This window comes from Parasteatoda tepidariorum, chromosome 6 (genome assembly GCF_982258835.1).
Source record: "Parasteatoda tepidariorum strain Cologne lab strain chromosome 6, Ptep-v5.0, whole genome shotgun sequence".
Lineage (NCBI taxonomy): Eukaryota > Metazoa > Arthropoda > Arachnida > Araneae > Theridiidae > Parasteatoda > Parasteatoda tepidariorum.
In genome coordinates this window covers 9164771-9186780 of record NC_141760.1, presented here as the reverse complement: position 1 = coordinate 9186780, position 22010 = coordinate 9164771, and the positions used below count along the sequence as shown (strand labels likewise).

The 22010-nt window shown below is 30.6% G+C and overlaps 2 protein-coding genes across 2 annotated transcripts; both read right to left on the bottom strand.

Moving 5' to 3' along the window:
* Positions 1 to 395: 395 nt before the first annotated feature.
* On the bottom strand, positions 396 to 6925 carry LOC107456844 (uncharacterized). The gene is made up of 3 exons (XM_016074808.4): positions 6338 to 6925; positions 2796 to 3007; positions 396 to 640 (listed from the first exon to the last, which is right to left on the bottom strand). Exons 1-3 carry the CDS (start codon positions 6472 to 6474, stop codon positions 609 to 611), a joined length of 381 nt encoding a protein of 126 aa, XP_015930294.2. The 5' UTR covers positions 6475 to 6925; the 3' UTR covers positions 396 to 608.
* A 13184-nt stretch (positions 6926 to 20109) lies between these two features.
* LOC147807546 (protein CFDP2-like) lies at positions 20110 to 21429 on the bottom strand. The gene has a single exon (XM_087166680.1). It carries the CDS (start codon positions 21427 to 21429, stop codon positions 20110 to 20112), a length of 1320 nt encoding a protein of 439 aa, XP_087022806.1.
* Between the last annotated feature and the right edge of the window lie 581 nt (positions 21430 to 22010).

Below are 22010 nucleotides of genomic sequence, written 5' to 3'. Positions count from 1 at the left end.
AAATAAATTTTTTCTCAATGAACTCGCAAATATTAAGTTTAAGCACTTTTCATATCAATTTGAAGTGCTTGGGGCAGACAAACATTTTCAAACTATTCAGAAGAGTTTGACCTTACATTTCCATCAAATCAAGCTATATCTGCGGATCGTGCTGCTACCTAGTTGAAAGTATCCGAAAACAATACAAGGGCAGTTTAGTATAATAATGCCGTATTTCAACATTTACCAGAGCTCTTCATTTTGAAGTCAGCTTCAGAAGTGATAGGATTGAAAGTAGAATTCGAGGCATAGTTGACGACCCCAAACTGTCACCTTCATATAGGAATAGCTTATATTTACACACAAACTACAGGGTTCAATTTACATTTTTCGAAATGAGACATTAAATTACAAAATTTCATGGGAAAAAATACAATTTTATTTTAAAATATACAATCTGTATGCCACTAGTTTCACAAGTATACATTGAATATCAGTTTAAAAGAATAAAATATTCATAAACTAAGTCTAAAAAAGCATGTTTATAATAAGTCGTAGGGTTTGTAAACCCAAGTAAAACATTCGCAACTGAACTTTGTGTGAATCAGTCTTGTAGAAGATGGCTATGTTTATCCAGTCACCAAAAACTGACGTAAAATGCCTGAAAAAAATGTAAATAAAAAGTAGCTATATGAAATTTAACGGAGGAATTTAAATAAGCCGTCAAGAAATTTGGGACTTTGTTAAATGTCTTGTAACAAAGTAGAAAATAATGATGGTTACTTCAGTTAAATAATGATGCAAATTGTTCTCATGAACTAGGCTCACACAACAGTATGAGCAATAAAACGCAAAAGCCGTATCGTTACATTCATTTTTAGAGAACTATATCAATCTCTATTTAAATTTTAATTTTGTCATTTCACATCAAAAATTTGAAGATCTAACTACTTTACGTTTAAAGTTTGTCTGCGTTTTCAACAAGTATTGAAATTATTAAAGAATCTAAAGTCTCACTAAAGAACTATTTTAACAAATAAGCAATCACAGAATTATTGAAGCCCACAGAAAATGTTTATTTTATGTTTCTATTTGTATGCCTTTGGTTATAAACTGTTAACATAAATTTTGAGAGTTTGTAATTTGCATTGCAAACCGAATGTTTATAAATTATTTAATTATCAAATAAACACTTTGTTATTTTACTTTATTTCAAAACATTCGATATTAAAATGGAAAATATTTCAAAATTAAAATTTAGAAGATATTCATGAGTAAAGTTAAACATTAAGATTCTTCTAAACTTTTAAAATGTTAGCTGCAGCAAGAACTAATCTAGAAAATTTAAAAAATCTAAGTTTCCAAAACTTTCTTGATTATATTAAACATTTGTCGTATACCCGTTCTTAGTATTGGATGAAAACATGCATAAAAAATCAGTACTTAACCTGCAAAATCGTGTATAAAACTGAGACAAATACTTACAAAACTAAAACCAAAATAATTCCAATGTTTTTCTTTTAATTATTAGTCTCGCATATCAATTACTTTACGTTATTAGATTTAGAAAGTAATTCATTTTAAAATAAAGATTAAGTGCAGTATCGTCTAATATACTGTTCCTCGAGATAACTTGCGATATTTTTAATTTACCACAACCACACTGTTTTCTTCCGGAATTTTATTATGAAGCAGTAAAATATGCAAGATAAAAGCGTATATTATAGGTGAAGATTTAATCTGCATTAAATTTAGTCATGAAGTACTTTGTACCTATCAGAGTATTGATACCTATTAAAACTGCACCAATTACCATAATGCCAGCATGCTTATTACCAATATTGAACATCATTGGCGTCAGTAATATTTGTTTTCTTATGTTTATCTTCCACAAATTAGTACCATTTCTCTACTTCACTTTGCAGTATAAAACTTATTTGCAATGCACGTTAAATCTGTCGAGTCTCAAACTCCTCCATGTTCCCACAACAAATCAATACCTCTGGGGGTACTGATCCAGGAATTTCCTTGTCTTCTGGATTGGTTTAAAATTACAAGGCTACGGAGTTGAACGTAAGCAGTCGTAAACCCATGAAATTGGGTCGGCTGTTCAACGACGGTTATAAAATAATAAAAATTTCAATTGCCGGCGATTTTAAATTAGCTTCTTAGAAACGCGTTTTAAAAGCGCAACTAAAAATATAAACAAGTATTAACATGGTGACCTAGTCAGTTTGTGCTACCACGATCACGTTGATCATTCAGCACTAACGCAGCAACAAAACGATTAAATAAGTATTACAGAACACGCAATAAACAAATTTTAATTAGAGCTTTAAGCTAGCTTAAATATTACTGATGTTGTCTCAATGTTTGGAAAAAATTGAATCTTTTAGAATTTTTAAGCAATGAGCAAATCATATAATTCTATCGTTTAAATATCTGTATTATATAGTTTAAAATATCAAAAATCGGACTTTTAATTTGTTTACAATTGTACAGATTCAGCTTTATGTTGAATGTTGTATTTTAGAGCTTACGGTAAACCTACAGTACAGCATACAGTCAGATGCAAATTTGCTGTTTATTATATGCATATGGAGAGAAAACTATTCTTAAAGCCCTATTTTGAATGTTTTGAATTTTTAGCATTCTACAGTTTTATTTAGATTGTTTTCGGGTCACAATGTTAAAATTTCTTAATTTTCTTGATCAATATTACTTTCCAATATTTTTTAGACAAGCTGTTATCTAGTTTCGTTGCGAAGTGATGTATTCAAAATTAAAATATACAAAAGCGCTGAAAAAGGTCATACCTATGGATTTCTTAAGAAGTCTCTTAATCTTAAACTCTGAAGTAAGAAATGTTTCCAAATGCATCAAGATGGTTTCCAAGACCCTGAAAGCAAAGCGATGAGTAGAATGTTTGCAGATTTTCCTTCCGGGCTGTGTCCAATCAACAGGTTTCAGGGCAGACTGAAAACTCAGCGTGTGAAATAGTAAAAACATCTCATATTCCATTGGATCACTTAAAAAAAAAAAAAAAGATATTAGAAGATCTTCAATTTCTTGAAATAAAATATTTTATCATTCATATATTATGACAGTCTTTTAATAGGCGACTGAATTTTCAGTTTGAAACTAACAATGTTCAACTTTGTAGCTTTTTACTTTTGAACCCAATCCAGAAGAAAAGGGAACTCATGGATCAAGTATTTAGAGAAATTTGCCTTCTTGCTGGACTTTGATGGAACTAACCCGGCTACCCGGCTAAAACCACTAAACCTTTCCACGGCTAGTCGGAGAAAAAGGGATTAACCCATTATCCGTCTACCACAGAGGATATTTTGCGTCAGCACTGTGGTTGGTGTGAGCCGGGTGTGGAATTCGAATCAACCAGTGAGATTCGAACCAGATACACCTCATTGGGAGGCGAGCGTTCTATCCCCTGAGCCACCTCTGCTACAAATTGTTATTTTAATAAACTAAATACACTTTAGAGCAGGACATGAAGTATTAGTTATAAGCATACTAGTTAAAATAAAATTTTTAAACTCCTAGCAGACTTCGTATAAGAAACTTCTTAGTAACAGAATGTAGAGCTTAAAAATCGAAACATTTACTGCAATAAATCAAAATAAGGTTTTAATTTTCCTGAAACAAAATAACGGTTTAAGATTTGGAACGTTGGAGACCCAACCTCTTTGACTCTGAATTTATGCTCAGTAAATTCAAATATTTTAGTGGATGTAAATTATTCCTTCACCTTACGAATCCATTTTATCTAATTTCCAGCTCTGGCCTAGAATGTAAAATTTGTACCGAATAATTTTGGATTTTAAAATTCTGGAAACAAAATGTTGCAATCTCTAAAGTTTGCAATTTGATTAATTTAGAAATGTTTTAATGTTTTATATTTAAATATGTATCGTAAATATCGTAGACTTTAGAATGCCAAAATATGTTTCAGGGTCATGTTTAGATAGGTTCCAAAACAAAAAGATGTTTCTTAGTCTGAATGCTTAAAATGTGCAAATTGTTCAGGAATCTAAAATATTATGTTTTTTATAAGCACTAGATGTTAGAAAGTTTGGAAATAAGTGCAGCTCTATATTTTCTAATGCAACCCATATTTAAAAACTAATAAACCTGCATTTTATCCAATTTGTTATTTCATAGAATTTCATTTCATGTTTTTTAAAATGTTGATTAGAACGTTTGCACCGGACCCTTCTTCCCTATAAAAACAAATTTTTAGTCATTAGACTTGGAAAAATTTAAGTAATTTAAACCTTTATTTTGATGTTGCCACAAATATAAACTCCTTGAATCACTTTTGAAAGAAAAAGACCCCCTAAATGTTTAGTCAAATTCCTAGAGGGTCGTAATTTATGGTCATTCATATGGTTTGAAACTTTTTATAAAGGATAAAACTTAGTCACTTTTTTAAAAACTCTGTTTACTCTTTTTGTGAAATGTCTGTTCTTTTATGAAGTACATTTTTAGTTAAAACATGTTATTTCCGCAGTTATCTTGACGTTTGTTTCTTCTTTGACATAAGCCAGCACATTTTTATTTCATTTTTCGCTTATGAAGTTCATTTTAAAGGGGTAGTTCTTTTGTATATAATTGAAAAAAACTGATTTCTAACAGATTTCTGTTTGTTTCAAACTTAAAGCAAAACATTGCTAAACTTTGAAGTATTTTTGTAACTATGAGTTAATATTTACGATATTATTTATGCATTTATGATATTGATTAACGATATAATGTCAGTTTTCATCTAGATCACGAAGGTCGTTTTCGCAAGAGTTACAGTACTTTGTAATAGTTATAGAGTACTTTAAAAAGTTATAAAATTGGCATTATTTCTAACAGTATTTAATTAACGTTGAAACAATGTTCTGTACAAAGTCTTAAATTTAATAAGAAAACTAAAGTATTAGTATGTAAAAACTTTAATATACCAAACTTTAAAACAGATTTGGTATTTAGTTTTCATGTATTTTTCAAAACGTAATTTTAAAAGTTCATTATACTTACAAAATGTGTGAAAAAGATACAAGTTTATAATATTCAAATAAAAGCATATAAACTATTTTTACATCATATTTAATTTAGAGTAGAAAAATCTAGTCAAAATATCTTATAGAATATAAATAAGCCTAGTATGTAAGCGTTTTCTACAAAATAAACATTCAAAAAGTAAAAAGCTTATTACAAGAGAAATAAAAATTTTAAAATAAATGAAATTTGAATGTAACTATGAATGGAATGATAAACTATACTGTAAAAAATAGCTGTATAAAATATTGCGGTCAATTTAACGCTTATTAAATTTAAGAGTAAGTATTAACAATATTTACATAAATTTTCAGTTACTTCATTGAAACAAAAATGAAAGTTTTCCTAGTATAACGTTTAAGAAAAGTTGCATGATATTCATGCAAAATATATTGCAAAATAATTTTTCTTCGGTAGGCAGTATTAGTTAGTATCAGAAATGCAAAGATTGTACTTCGTTTGAAATTTTTAAAATTAAAAAATTTGAAGTATATTTATCCGAAATATTTAAATTTCGCAACAGTATTATAAGAAAAAGATCTAGATATAAATATTTCACTCTTAAATTTATAAACTTGTTATTACAAGGCTTTTAATAAATACACATGAATTAGAAAACCGATACAAATTATGCATTATGCTTTTCACATTCAACTAAATAAAAAAATTTCGGATTCAAAGGAAATTTATCAAAAATTATTCAATCAAATCAATAATTCTATATATCAAAGGCTCAAAAAACCTCAAATTATAAAAATATTACCTTAGGAATAAAAATAAAGTATGTAACAAGTTATAGTTTAAATGAATTCCTTGAAATTAATTTGATTAATAATTCTGTTTACATTACTATAAATATGAATAATTTTCCAAATATCAAAATAATCTTTTAATCAGTTACCTTATAACTTTCAAATTAACCGGAGAAAGAATCTAATCTTTCTAACAAGATTCTTGCAAATTTTCGCAGACTCCATTTCTCTGATTAAACTCCAAATCCGTGGTTAGCATAATAAAGAAACATTCATAAATAAATTAAATTTGCTAAAGTTCATGTTACAAACTTAAATGAAATAATCGAAGAAGTCTCTTTAAACTGATTGCTATATCGTAGATTTTAAATACCGGGGCTATTATCTTCAAAATCGCAGCTATTCTGCAGGGTGGAAGCTACAACATTTAAATTTGCAAGTCTTGGGATTATTAAGATTAGTTTACTCTAAACGTACTTTAAATAACTATACACAAACGTGCAATTGTTAAAGAAGAAAAATACTTTTAAATATATCCTTACCACACGTTGAAATATGGAACATCTTGTATGTCTGAATTGCGGGCAGCAATAAATCTAGCCTTGTCATTTGCAAGTATTCTTTGATCAAATACTTTCTTTGAGAAAAATAAGAACACGAATATTTGCAATAACTTCATGTTTAAAATTAAGAAACAACAAAACGTAATAAATGTTAGCTAAAAAGAGAACAATTCATTATAAACTATTTTGAACAAAAAAGGTATTATACGACTTCTGTAGAAAAGCAGGCATTTTATAATAAGTGCTTCAGTGATAAGCTTCACACAACGAAACATATGGCTTATAGTCAGTTGCGAGCATTGCTACCGTTTTTTGACGCTTACATATAGTCCAGTATATCAAAACGTTCTTAGCTGCTTAGTTTTACTATACTCAGGACTAGCTCATTTAGCCGAGGTGAGAATACACAGTCAGGTACTGTGCGGTCAGATCTCTACCACATCAGTGGCACGATAAAAATTAGCAACTCTAGTTATCTTCAATTAATGCTAGGTACCGTGCGTGGATTTTTCTGTCTATGAAACCATGGAGGAGATCATTGCATTATAGTGTATTTTGAGTCACTAAGAACGGTCAGAGAAAGCGTTATTCTATCAGACATACACCCTTCAGAGCGGAGAATTGAACAGTCCAAAGCGTGGTAGGTGAAACTTAACATTAAGTAGGGCCTTAGTCAATAAAGATGATAATATGGGCTACTTAATAGTAAATTTCTTGCGTGAACATATTTCATTGAATATAGTAGAGGAGCTCACAGGTTCGAGTGCCCAAGTCGCTTAAGAGCCTCAGTGATTATAAGGGAACAGCATACAAGCGTACATGTCAGTAGGATAAATTTTATAAAATAGAGTTCGGACTTTGACAGAAAAGTACTGAAGTTCATCTTAAGTTGAGTCTTTGTAAAAAATTATCTCTCAATATATTAGTTCCAAGGTTGCATTATTCTCTAATAAATAAATCACGAGTCATTTTATTATTCGAATAATTCTCTCCAATACGATAATTATCAAATTTGCAAGCGTTATTCAAAATTGCAAGCGTTCTATCACTGCAAGACCTCCTCAAATTAAGAAGATATGTTATAAATCTTGGTTTCTCAACTGACCGTCAGTGGGTTAATGTTTGTATTAGTATTAATATAAATGTTGTTTATATTTGAATTAGTTTTGGATCGGAATATTTTTCATTGAGGCGAGATTGTGAGAGATCTGAAACAAACTGACAAAATTTTTTTTATGTCCAACAATTATGTATATTTTGAAATTATGCCAATAGTCCAAATTACTAACCTTATCAGTCCGTGATAAATCACTGAAATCTTTCATTAGTTCTTTGAGTAACTCGGGCTTAGAAAAACTGATGTAAATGACGGAAAGAGAAGTAGATGTTTAAGGAATGGAATTAGTGAGTAGAGTCTGCCTTATGATAGGGAGTTGGATGTTCAAAGTTGCTAATAGTGTGTTTGACAGAGGGCCCAAGATCACACATAAATCTGTATGAAATTTGCTCACCTTCATGCACACTCTTGTATGCTACCCACTTGTATACGTCTAGAGTTTCTAATGACCTTGGTTCATGGTATCCCAATGGTTAGGGAATCAGACATTAGTCCGAAGGGGCCAAGGTTCAATCCTCGACTATGATAAGAATCCCCAAATTCATGCGATATACGTGATTGTAAAATCTATGGAATAGAAAGCCCTGTGAACGGATGTGGAGAAAAGTTCATTCCTCTTCAGATGTATGTTTAAATTGAGGAAGTGACCTCGCAAATGAGATGAACTCTGTAGAGGATCAAAATTGTGTTGGCATATCTTTGGATCATCCCCAGGGATATTTCCCAAACCATCATTAATAGCCGATTGTGCAGCTCTAGTGCAACGTAAGTAAAGTACCTACCTATTACTTTGGTCCGTAATCCTCAGTCACGGTTTCTAGTTGATCGCCGAAGTCAAGCATCGCTCCCTGTGGTCAGTGAACGGGTGAGTGAGCACTTTTGCTGGCGAAGGTAATAAAGGTGTGGGGCATCGGTTCTCATAAATTGTTCTACTGTAAAGGGCTCGACTTCGCACCCCGGTCGTCGGACTACCAAAGAGGGAAAGCTTTTTCCTTTGTAGTAGATCAAAATTGCGATGATGTGTCTTCGGATCATCCTCAGTGATGTTTTCCAGACCATTGTCAATAGCTTATTGTGCAGCTTTAGTGAGACGTAAATATATTACAACTAGTAATACTACTAAGTCGTAGTGGATCAGGGGATAGAGTATTCACCTTCCAATGAGGTGAGCCGGGTTCGAATCCCAGTGAAGGATAAACGAATTCCGCACTTGGCTCACACCGATCGCGAAAAATATTCCCAGTGCTAGACGGATCATGGGGTAGAATCCCCTTACCGTCAGGCTAACCATGGGAGGTTTTCGCGGTTTTTCTCTCCATGTAGCGCAGATGCTGGTTAGTTCCATCATAAAGTCTTCCACTAAGGCAAATTTTTCCAATTACGTTATCAGGAGTTTCCTTATATCCAGGATTGGGGTCAAAATTACAAGGCTATACGGAGTTAAACATTAGTAATCGTAAATCCAAAAATTGGGTCGGCTGTTCAACGACGTTTATAAAAGAAAATGAAAACTACTACTACTGGACTGGGATAGCCTGGTTGGTAAAGTGTTGGACTTGTGTTCGAATCCAGCCCGCCGAAGAATCTCCATGTATTAATCGGTAACTGGTTCACTACTCTGTGGACTTGCAATTTTGAATCCAATCTTGAAGAAAAGATGCAATAAGTATTTAATTTTTTTATTTTATAACCGTCGTTAAACAGCCGACCCAATTTTGAGTTTGTGACTACCAGTGTTCAACTCCGTAGCCTTATAATTTCGAACCCAGTCTAGAAGGCAAGGGCACTGTGCTTTCATGGAGGACACATTAATAGACTGGTATTCTATAGACTGGCCTTCTTTGAGGATATATTTATATAATCCATGTTGATTAAATCAGCTAACACATTTTGACGCAGAAAGAAAGAATAAAATGGCGTTTGGTGGGAGGCACGTGAAGTTGTACAGCAACTGGTTCACTGGTGTCGTACCCTTCACTATCACTTTGTTTTTTATGCGCATGTACTGAATCTTAGTACATATGATGCTCTGTTAAATCCGAGTACGTTGCTTTCCCAGTAATTTGTTTTTCTGGTATAGCGAACCACAGCCAGCAATTTCCCGAGTTTGTTGTGCATTCGAAAATCCGCCTTCCGCAAATTTTTGGTATTGTGTTAAATTTAGTTCACGTTACTTCTCGATCCGTCTCTTAATGAGAACTTCAGCTGAGTTCACAGGCGTCTCATACCTAAATATGCCTCAAGAAGAAAATATCGTATAGGTAACAGTTAGAAGCAATAAATTATTCGAGAAGAAAAATATTTTTTATGAATGATGAAAAGTCATAAGCTTCAATTAAAAAATGGTAATCCATTATAATGTATAAAATAAGGAGTATTCTAGATTCATGAATAAGATCAGCTTATTATTAATGAATCAAAAAGCTGACACAAAAGAATTTCGTGAAATGATTGTTGAATGGTTCGATTCTAATTAATTTGATTCTTTAGTAAAGTTTGATTGTTGAGATTTCTAAACCCTTATTTTGTCATGAAATATATTGTATTCTTAGGTTGCAGCTGCTTCTTTTTACACTTTCTAACTTTATTTTTTCTCTTTGAAATCTATTTCACACCTGGGGTCTTGTTTAAGAATGATAAATATTGAACAAGTGTTTGAACACAGAAATTAAATTCTCTCTTTGCCAGGACGTGTGCGTCCTTCTTTGTGAGAAAAGCAGAAATTCTTTTCGAAATAAAAGAGATGAAACAACTATTTTTTTGTTTAAAATATGGCTGCTACTTTTTGAAAAGTGTGATATATACTTATAATTTAAAAAAAAAATTTAAATGAATTCTCTGAAATCGAATCGAATTAAATCTAACCGATTAGTATTTGCTTTAGGAAAGATTACAGTTTGCAATAAGATGATATGTTGAATAAATAATAAGATGATAGCTTTGAGAAGTTGATAGTTTTAGTAATTTGGAATATATAATAAATTGATAGTTTTAATAATTTTGAGTAGATAAGATGCTTGTTATGAAAAGATGAGAGTTAATAATTTTGAATTGGTGATAAGATAATAGTTTTAAAAATTTTATTATTTTTATATAAGGGAGCGACACGATTTGCTGATTTGTATTGCGGTGGTATTTTATTGCGGCTCTTTATTAGGAAGGTACATGCATACTATAAATATGCTGTTTTAATTTATATAGATAAGGTTGGAAACATATGATTGCATTGACTGTATAAATAAGACAAAATGTTTATAAACTTCTGTAAGTATACCTTGTTGAATTCTGAGCCAATCAGCATCAAATTTGGTGTAAATATGATCGAAGAGACTGCGGATATAACTGTCTACTTTAAAAGTCTCTCAAACCCCAGGTTTACCTGCTTTTTCCTAAAGAAAGACTGTGCAGTACGATAGGATTATTATTTAATAGTATGAGTGATTTGCTATCTTGCCGCTCATATCAATCATAAATTAATTTCATCACACGTTTTTGTAAATTATTTATCTCTGCTTTCACTTGTTAAATGGAATACCTATAAGTGATCTAATGTTGGTATCTCGATCCTGATTGGCTGTCAAGCTTGGCATTTGCTTACGTTATAAATTGCTCTTTCCATTCTATTTCGAGTAAGCCAAGTCCAACAAATTACAATTACCTTAAATGACACATTCTATATTCTTTCACAAGGATTTAAATTCTTTCACTATATATTTCTTGCTGCTAGTTATTCAGTTATTTAATTTTGTTGTATCATGTCAGGTAAGCATAATCAGCGTAGAATTACATTATTGATTGAGTATTTCTAAATTTTTAATCTGGAATCATGCATTTAATTTGTTTATCATTATACTTTTGAATTGTGCCTCTATAAAACTGAATAATTTAAATTAAAATTAATTTATGTACTTTTATAAAAATTAATGAAGTTAATTGATTGATTGTTGTAAAAACCTGACAATCATGAATAGATTGCGAGTCATAGCATCATGCCGTATACTGAGAATAGTTAATACTTATTTGATCAGTTGAACTTTTAAAGATATTGTTTGCCTAATCTAATATAGTAAAATCTCCGAAATACACAATAACAATTTATAAATATCTATAAAGTTATTAGAAGTATTTTAAAGTATAGACAACATAGAAAGACATAGAAAGACAACAAATACTAATTAATATATTAAATTGGAAATATTTTAACGTGAAGTCTCTGGGACAGGCAACAAATAACAATAAATTGAAAAAAGATATTTTTCTTTTATTAATTGTGCTGGTATATAACTTTCAGCTTTGTGCATGATTTCTTTGCGTTGATTAACTTCTATTTATTGGTTATTTACTTTTTGTTTCATCCCAAGCGAAGAAAGGGTATTCTGCTAGTCAAATATAAGTCTCATTCGATTTTATAGGGAATCGAGTAAAAGCCTCTTCTGACATTTAATTAGACAAAACACTTATTCTCCTAACAGAGGTGATAAAAAGAAATTTTTTTGTCATTCTAAAGAAGTTGAAAACATAAATATTGTTTGTTTTTGCTTAAATTCAAATATTTCAAAATTAAAATTATACGACGAGCAATAATATATTTCTTAGTATAGTGAAATAAAATAAAAATAAATTATAATACCTGTTTAAGAGCAGTTGCTTATATGAGTTCTTATTTTATTTTACTATAGATGACAGATTAAGTAGAGATTTCCGAGTTTATTTTTTTAAGATCCAAGAGGGTAAATGCAGTTTCATTTTTGTAAATTTCATGTACTACATCAAAAAAAAAAAAAAAAAAAAAACGACGATTTTACCTTAATGCTTTAGTAATAACTTTTGGCAAAATTAAGAATTATATATGATTTTATTATTACGCTGTTTGCTTTTAAATTTAGTAATTTTAATAAAAAAGTGGATAATTTTAATCGGGAATTTTCTAGATAGCTCTTAAAAGGCAATAATATAAACAAAATAAGGACTGAAGTTTTTAGTTAACAAGTACTTATTGCATGCTTTATTTACAAACGGACACTGAATATTATAGATAAGTAAAAAAAGTGTGATTGCTAATTGTCATGATAGCTCTTTTAAAGAAGTATAGTTTATTTACCTTTCATGATTCGTTCAGAATTTTATTATTAACTAATTAGATTTACGCAATCGTTTATTTACGTACATCTTTAATAAAGTTGAACTATTCCAACGAAATAATAATTATTTTCTGGATTCTGTATTGTTTGATATTTTGTGCAGATAGTTAATTATCTTCCTAAAAATAACATAGAAAAATAAATGTCGTAATTTAATTATCCAAGAAAAATAATTTGCTATGTGAGTTGGTTAAATTCATTCGCTGTCTTGAAATAATTTCAGCTCGACTTTAATTTAGATAGAAGAAAAAAGGGCAAGTAAATTCAATTATTTTATCCAAATTAATTCAAAAATTTAGATCAACGCTAACAACTCGCTGGGCTCTAAACAATTGTTTCGTGTTCATCCCTCTAATTATTTAATACTTTTACTTTTTAAATTTTTTTTTATTTAATATTTTTCAAAGAGGCAATTAAATGTGAACGCAATTTCAGGATGATGTTTAATCAATTTTGGCTCTCAAACTGCATAGGTTTCTTTTCTAGAGATTATTTTATACATTATAGGTATAGTCAAGAATAAAATAGTTTGGTGATGTAGTTGGTTTATTTTATGAACTTAATTTAAAATCTCTTTTTCTGCAGACATTTATTATTTCTACATGTTATGGGGTATGGATATGACTGAGAGTGTAAAAATGATACATTTAATTAATTTTGTAAACTAAAAAATTAGACAGATGGCCAACTAGTATAGAACTTCTTTCTACTTTCTTAATATGAACTATGAAGTATTGTATTATACAAGTTTAATTACAAGATTTATTAATATTTCATAAGATATTAATTGATAATTTATGGTGAAATTAATACAAATATTTATAATTAATGTATAACTTTCCTCTGGTCACAATAAAAGGTACAAAAAATATATTTTACCGGGTTCTTTCTACCTTAGGCATTTGAAAAAGTTAACAAAAAGAGATTGAAATTTCTCTCATCTGTTTCGTCTCATCAGTATTAATGTTTAAGTTCGTTTTTACTTAATGTTTCAAAAGTTATTTAACTGATTTCTACTGATGAGTATATCTTATTTCAGAAATTTTACCATTAACTAAAAATGTCTTTTCTAATTACTCTTTATGATAACAATTGACAATAAAGCAAGCAAAGTTTCATCAGAAGAAAATTTAAATCTCGTGTGCAGTAAGTTTTATTTTCATTGTTAAAATCAATTAAAATTCTTCCGCTTCGTTTTTTTCGTAAAACTAATTAACTTTTTTCCCAAATGAAACACATTTTAATACAAAGTGTTAGATGAAATAAAAATGTTGTTAAAATCAATTAAGACTATTTATTTTATGCTTTTGGTTGTACCTCTCCCAATAAGTATTTCAAAATTAAAATCCCTAGTTATTTTTGTCTTAGCGAGTTAAAGCGAAAGAATCAATTCTCTTCTTTTGTTAATGGCTTAAAAGAAACTAAAAGTTCGAGTTGAGTTGTTGACAACTGAAGCCTCCCCTAAGAGTTCCATTATCGGCCGAAGAAGGTTTTTACTTCTTCTTCGGGGAATTAAAAGTAAAGAAAAAAATATTAATAACAGTCTAATTTACACTTGATTGCATCTGAATATATTTGCCACATCTTAATCAAATTCGGCGCTAAAAGCTAATTGCATCGCTCTTATCAGTTATTAGTTTTTGTAATTAATAAATAAAAACGGTTGACCTTGTAAGTTGTGACCTAGCGTTACGTCATTTTCAAAACACAGCCAATGAAGTGAGGACAAAAGCAATTCAGTCCTAGAGGGATCAATAAATAATATATAAATAAAAAAAGTAATGAAAAAGTTCTTATAAGATTAAATTGTAGCTAGTTTATATTTTGGACACGGGCTGTTGAATCCGGCGCTGTTTGGATAAAAAAAAAGTACATTACTGATTAAGTTATTCGTGTAAAGTTTGCAATTCTTGAAAATAAGTATTGATATTACTATTTTATAATCATGTTTGATGAACAAAGGGACATAGTTTTACTGATATTTTGTTTCATTTAGCTCTGCTATAAAGTTTTTCAATAAAAAGTATGTAAATAAGAAAATAAAAAAAGATGTTTTATGAAATTAAATTGAAGCTAATTTATATTTTCAAAGAGCTGTTGAATCTAAAGCCCTGGATACTTAGATTGAGTAGCGACATACCGCCATTTTGGTGACTGCACCTCTCTTGCGACAGCAACATTCAATGTAAAAATACTGAGTTTCTATTTTTAAACTTGACTTTTTATTTATTAATATTTTCATATTCTTAAAGATAACTTAACTATTTGCTATTTTTTCCATTAATTATTTTTTTCTTTCTGAAATTATATATTTTGTTTTCTTTCCATTCAGGGAAAATAATACGTTATCTATATGTTAAAACTTTCTCATTTAATCTTTCATAATATGCTGTAACTTTTTTTTTCAATTCCCTGAAATTTTTTTGCAGTCTGTTTCTTAGAAGGTTCAAAGGGTTAAATATAGTTAAATATAATTAAAATAATAACAGTTTTTTAGAACTTTAAAATTAAGGCATGTGATAAAACAGTCAATAATTAGTAAATGGGAGCTTTGTCACATTTAATGACAAAACAGATGAGTTCTGATTTGTTCAAAAATTAATAAATATTTCTTTGAGAATTCTTATTCAAATTCTGAATATTAAATAAAACAAAATTATTTTGCACTGTCGTAAAATTTTACTATAATGTATGAATTATTTAAAACAATAAATATAATGGATCATCTTACCAAAATGTAAACATTTAAAATCTATTCATCGAAAAAATATTTAATATGTTACGCTAGTTTACTTTTAATTCCAGCAGAAAAACACTCAAATATTTAAATGCTATTAAAATTTATTTTTGAAGTTTTCTAACAAAAATATATTTAAGTTAAAATCAATATTAGTAGTCTATTTTCATGTCTCTTAGGTGAAGATATTTTATTCAAATTGAATTTGTTAAACCTCTAATAGGAAAAAAAAGTGAAACATATATGTTATTACTGCATAGTTAGTAAATAATATCAAGTAAAATATGTAACAAATGAGTAAATAAATTAATTTCTAACTTACCTTTTACAGCCTGCTGTTATCGTTTGGATTCCATTTTTCTCTACCAATTCTATGCAGCTATATTTTCAGTGTTACTTTATTCCGATCTCCAACAGGTTAACGATATAATTCAAATCCTAAATTTGTTTTATTTAAACACCCAAATGCGCTACAACCAGTCATTATAAATTTTAAAAGTATGAAACAATAAAAGTTAAGAGAAAAGCGAAAATAAAAATAACAGATCGGTCGCCATCATACTTCGCCTTTCAAGCCAGTCAACAAAATGTTGGCAGTTTACCCATGTGATCAGCGGCAGCCAATTAAAATCGAAAGAGGCACAAAGGTCGGCAGGAAAACAATGGCGCTTCTTTATTTAAGTATCCAAAGCTTTAGTTGAATCCGGCATTGTTCGGGTAAAAAAATACAGTATTAAATAATTTGTATAAAGTTTTAAATTCTCTAAAATAAATTGTGACGAATCCAACAATGTTCGGGAGAGAAATACAGTATTAAATAATTTGTATAAAGTTTTAAATTCTCTAAAATAAGTTGTGATGAATCCGGCATTGTTCGGGTAAAAAAATACAGTATTAAATAATTTGTATAAAGTTTTATATTCTCTAAAATAAGTTGTGATGTTACTTTATGTTCATGTTTGGTGAATAAAGCAGTGCAGTGCTATGGATACTTTTACATTTGCTATGTAATACATTTTTCCAATAAAAATTAAGTAAACAAAAGAAGTTCCTATAGGATTAAACTGAGCTCATTTTTTTATATTTCAGTATTTTTAAAGAAACTATTTTATAATGCTGTTAGGTGAACGAAGCAGTACAGTATTACAAATACTTTTTTTTAATATTTATTAAGCCCTGCTATAAATAATCTCTGTGATCTGGCAGTTTATAAGTAAATTTAGTTTTAACTTCACATTAGCAGATTTATCAAAACGCATTCTAAGTCTGTGATAATAATAATTAAAAAAAAACACTTAGTTATACATAGTTTTTAGAATACTATTTTGTAGTTCACAAGTTTTACATAGTTTTCACAAGATTTACTAGAATCATTATTTTGAGTTATTTTTGGTAATATATGAGTCATGGTACTTAGAAATCTTTCTTTTAAATCTTATTAACATGAATAATATACATATAATTGGTCAAAAAACTTAATTTATAGAAACTTTTTAAATTTTTTGGGGTGAACATTACTGTAAAATGTAGTTTCTGCATTATTATTCAGATTTTACAGTACGGTAAAAGTAGTTTAAATTAATTCCAATAGCGAGTAATGGTAACTTTCTTCTCACCCTCTATAATTTCATATTTTCTAGTATAATTTCATATTTTCCTCCATTCATACTTTGTGATGTGATGGTACATAGTTCCTCGGTAGGTTTCTAATGAGCTTTCCCGGGTTCGATTCCTAAACGTGACAGATATATTTTTGATTTTTCACCATGCTTTTTTACTATAAATAGTGAATTAATAGTAAAAAGTATTGGTACATAGATTGCCAGTATTGCATTGGTACTTTTAACTGTAAATTATAATACTAATCGTTTAGAAAAAATTTGCTTAATGTTGGCTCATACTATCTGTACCATGAATTATAAATCCGACATCGATTTTCTGAAGCATTAGTTAAGGTGTTAAAATGAATATTTCCATTCAAGTTGTACTTATTCGTATTATTAAATTTCTGAAATATTATCATATGGTTCAACTTAGAATCATAATAAAGGTTGTACAGTCCTTGGTCAAATTATTAGACACACTATAAGATACTATGTAAAATTTTAATTATGATATATGCTCCTCAAAATTGTTACCGAAGGTACATGATTTTTCGCAAGTGCTTTTAATTCAGTGTAATTTTCTTGGTGGGGAAACGTCACTACTTTCGGAGTCATTAAAAAACGTATCGATGAGCAAAAATTAGAATCTATAAAAATGATCCCAACTAACAAAGACAAATTTACCAATTATGAGTGATAAATCCATTTTTAAATAAATAAACAATTTTTTTTGTTTAAATTTGAATTAATTTTTATCTCAGCTTAGCTTTAAAAAAAGAGAAGAGGTGTTTTTTTCTCTAAAATAACTTTTTCTTCTAATTTAACTTTCAACTCTAAAAGTAAATCATTGATAGCATCATCTTTAATGCACTCTGACTGCAAAATGAGGTTGTATCATAAAAAAAAAGCGAATAAGAGCCTTACGCAAATATTTTGAAAACAATTTAACCTTTTTATTTGTTTCGTTAAATTTTTTGCTCCCATATTTTTTCGTGTTTCCTTATTTGGCCTTTTTCTCATTGGTTCAGATGTCTGCCTTTTCGCTGGGAGAGGTTTTATTGGTCTCTCCTAGACGTTTTCTTCAACACAAAGTCTATGGAAATAATTCCGCGCCTCCCAAAAGTGGTCGTAAATAGATCGTTAAAACGTATTATTTGAGCTACTATTATAAATAAAAACAGCATGTAAAATCTAAGTAAAGCTAATTTTAGTCTAAACAAACAGTTTTAAGTTAATGATCTTAAAAAAATCCCTATAACAATAAATATAAAATTAAATAATTATAAAATTATAATGAAGCTTAATAAATGCATTAAAACTAACTTCTGCCATTTTCCTTCCTTCCTCACTGGCTCGACAGCCCAGGATGGGCCTTGGCCTTCTCCAGTAGTTTTTTCCAAGCTGTCCTTCTTTTGGCAATGGACTTCCAATTCTTTATTTTTAATATAGATAAATCTTTCTCCAGGGTATCTAGCCATCTGAGATTTGGTCTGCCCCTTCTACGTGTTCCTGTCGGCCGGGCATCAAAAATCTTTTTCACAATACGGTCTTCTTCCATTCTTACTAAGTGGCCTGCCCATTTTATCTTTTGGACCTTAATGAATCTTATGATGTCTGGTTCATTATATGATCGATAGAGTTCTAAATTTGATCTTCTTAACCACTGACCGTTTTTATTAATTCCTCCAAAAATGCACCGTAATATCTTTCTCTCAAATATGCTCAGCATTTCTTCATCTGCACGAGTCAATGTCCATGTTTCACAAGCATATGTTAAAACTGACCTAATGAGGCCTTTAAATAATAACAGCTTTGTTTTTCTCTTGATTACATTTGATCTTAAAAACTTTCTTAATCCATAAAGGCACCTATTTGCTGCTGTGATTCTCTTTCGTATTTCTGCAGTTACATCGTTCCTGTTATTTATTTCAGAGCCTAAATACGTGAAGCTGTCCACAACCTCGAGTGAATGTCCCCCAATTTTTAGATGGGTACTCCTGTGGGCTGTTTTAGTACAAGGCATATATTTAGTTTTATTTTCATTTATTTTTAGACCCATCTTCAGGGCCTCTTTCTCTAAAGAAATAAAGGCCTCTTCAAGTGCTCTTGGTGTTCGAGCAATAATTCCTATATCGTCAGCAAAAGCCAACAATTGTATTGACTTATTAAATATAGTTCCTCTGTTATTGATTTTTGAATCTCTTATTACCTTTTCTAATGCTAGATTAAAGAGGAGACAGGCTAAAGAATCTCCCTGTCGCACACCATTTTTTGTTTCTAATGGCTCTGATAAACAATTCTGTATTTTTACCATGATTTTAGTTTCACTTAGTGTTAGGTTAATCAATCTCACCAGTTTTTCTGGTATTTTAAATTCTCTCATTGCCATGATCAGAGCTTTTCTGTTAATACTATCATAGGCGGTTTTAAAGTCAATGAACAGGTTGTGCAAATCAATTCCAAATTCTCTCGTTTTCTCCAATATCTGCCGAATGGTAAAAATTTGCTCAGTAGTTGATCTTCCCCTTCTAAAACCACTTTGATACTCTCCTATTATTCCCTCTGAAAACATAGTAAGTCTATTGAATAAAATATTTGAGAATACCTTATAGCTCGTGCAAAGTAAGTCAATTCCTCGATAGTTTGAGCATTCAAGAACATCTCCCTTTTTATGAATTACACAAGTCAAACTAATTTTCCAATCCTCTGGGATTACTTCCCGTTCCCATATAATTAGTAATAGATCATATATTTTCTTCGCAACCTCCATTCCCCCACCTTTTATTAATTCAGATGGTATGGTGTCAGGGCCAGGAGCTTTATTGTTTTTTAATTTGTCAATTCCCATGATGACCTCTTCCAACGTTGGAGGTGTAACCATTTCTTGGTTATGCATCTGTGAATTGTCTATTGCTATCTCGTCTTCTTCCTCATCACCATTCAACAGATGGTCAAAGTGTTCATTCCATCTGTTCAGCACCTCTTCTCTATCGCTTAAGATCGTTCCTTCCCTGCTTCTGCAAGAGTTTGTTCTTGGCTTGAATTCCTTGCGACCCAAGTTTATTTCTCGAAAGAAAGCTCTGCTTTCCCTTGATCCCCTTAAATGTTCAACATTTTCAAAAAGATCTTCGAAAAATAATCTCTTTTTTTCTTTATGGATCTTCTTCTCTTCTTGCTTCTTTATAAGCATTTTCAGCATTTCTTGCATGCCTTGAACTTATCATTCTTTTATAAGCCTCATTCTTTTTATAAGTTGCCATAAAACAATCATTGTCAAACCAGTCCTTTCTTCCGGTTCTCTCGATCTTTTCCACAACCTGGTCTCCTGTTTCGATAAGAGCTCTCTTAATAACATTCCATTCCCTGTTAACATCATCCCTTTCTGAAGAATCATCAGTCACTTCAAGCCTCCTTTCAATTTGTTCCTGGAACTTTTTTCTTGTAGTCTCTTTTTTTAGCTGTTCACCATCATATTTTTTCAGACGTTCTCCTCGAGCTTTACGAATATTTGATATTCTGGCTCTAACCTCTGCCAGAACTAGAAAATGATCGGAATCTATGTTTGCCCCACGATAAGATCTTACGTCCAGTATATCCGATTTGTGTCTTGAATCAATTAAAATATGGTCAATCTGGTTGTAAGTATTTCCATTAGGAGATTTCCAAGTCATTTTATGAATTCTTTTATGTTGGAACATTGTACTTGGTATGACCATATTATGATCTGTAGCAAAATCTATGAGTCTTTTTCCGTTGTCATTTGAAATATCATGAAGACTATACCCTCCAATCACTGGCCTGAACTCTTTTTCCACTCCAATTTTTGCATTTGCATCCCCTAGAAAGATTTTAACGTCATTTTTAAGACATGAATTATATAATCTATGTAGCTCCTCGTAGAAAAGCTCCTTTTCCGCGCCATCTTTGTCCTCTGTAGGAGCATGAAAGTTGATAAAACTGTAGTTAAAGAAAATGCCCTTTATCCTTATTTTGCATAGTCTAGGTGTCCTGCAATCAAAATCAATCAGAAGTGGTCTTATTCTCTTACTCAATATGAAACCAGTACCAAACATGTGTTTTTCTCTATCACAGCTATAGACAACTGTATGATTTTTCTTTTCAATTATTCCCTCTCCTGTCCATCGAATTTCTTGCACAGCCAACAAATCAATTCTATAGCTGTCAACTTGTTCAATCAGCATTTGCAACCCCTTATTTCTATACAATGATCGAACATTCCACGATCCAATTCTCATATGCCTCAAACCATTTCCAGTCCGTTTCCTTAAAGTCAGCCCGGGTTTATTTTCTACTTGAGATTTCGTAACTTGGAGTTTTTTACAGGGTGGGGTTGTTGGCCCCACGCCCAACCCCCAACCTGGAGGACCAGGGTGTTCCTCTTCGTCTGGTGTCTCCCCTCCGACCAGTCCGGCTTGGGTGACCCTGCCAGGAGCCGAAGCTCCCGCCGGCATAGCTCTCGGGATCAACAACACACACAAACCACAACACCACGTTAAGGTGGGAACACCATCGTGTGGACTTCTGCCATTTTAGTGAGATATATTTTTTGAATATTTAAAATTGTGAAGACCTGAAAAAAATAGTTAATTTAAACCACACATATGACATAAATTGCATTAAATTGCATTTTAACTGAAATAGTCCTTTTACAAATAAAAATTTTCTAAATATTTTTACTGAATTGACACATTACTAAGTTAAAACAATATTATTTTTACGCTGTTCAAGGCTATTTTGAGTTGCAAAAGTAAATAAAATAAATAAGTAAACTTATTTCAAATTAGCATTTTCAGAAAATGTAGGGCACAGAATGTATTAAAATTTATTTTTACGACATTTCTAACGAATTCCTGGCATCAGAACCTATTTGAAAACGTTTATTTTCTCGCCAACTCGTTATTTTCTCGGAGATAGTGAACACACCGAACCACTCATACAAACCGAGGGGTGTTATGCCAATGAACGAAACGAAAGCCCATCGACACGTAACCCATAAAAGGGCTGAAGTTGCGGTCGTTAATGTTACATCTAT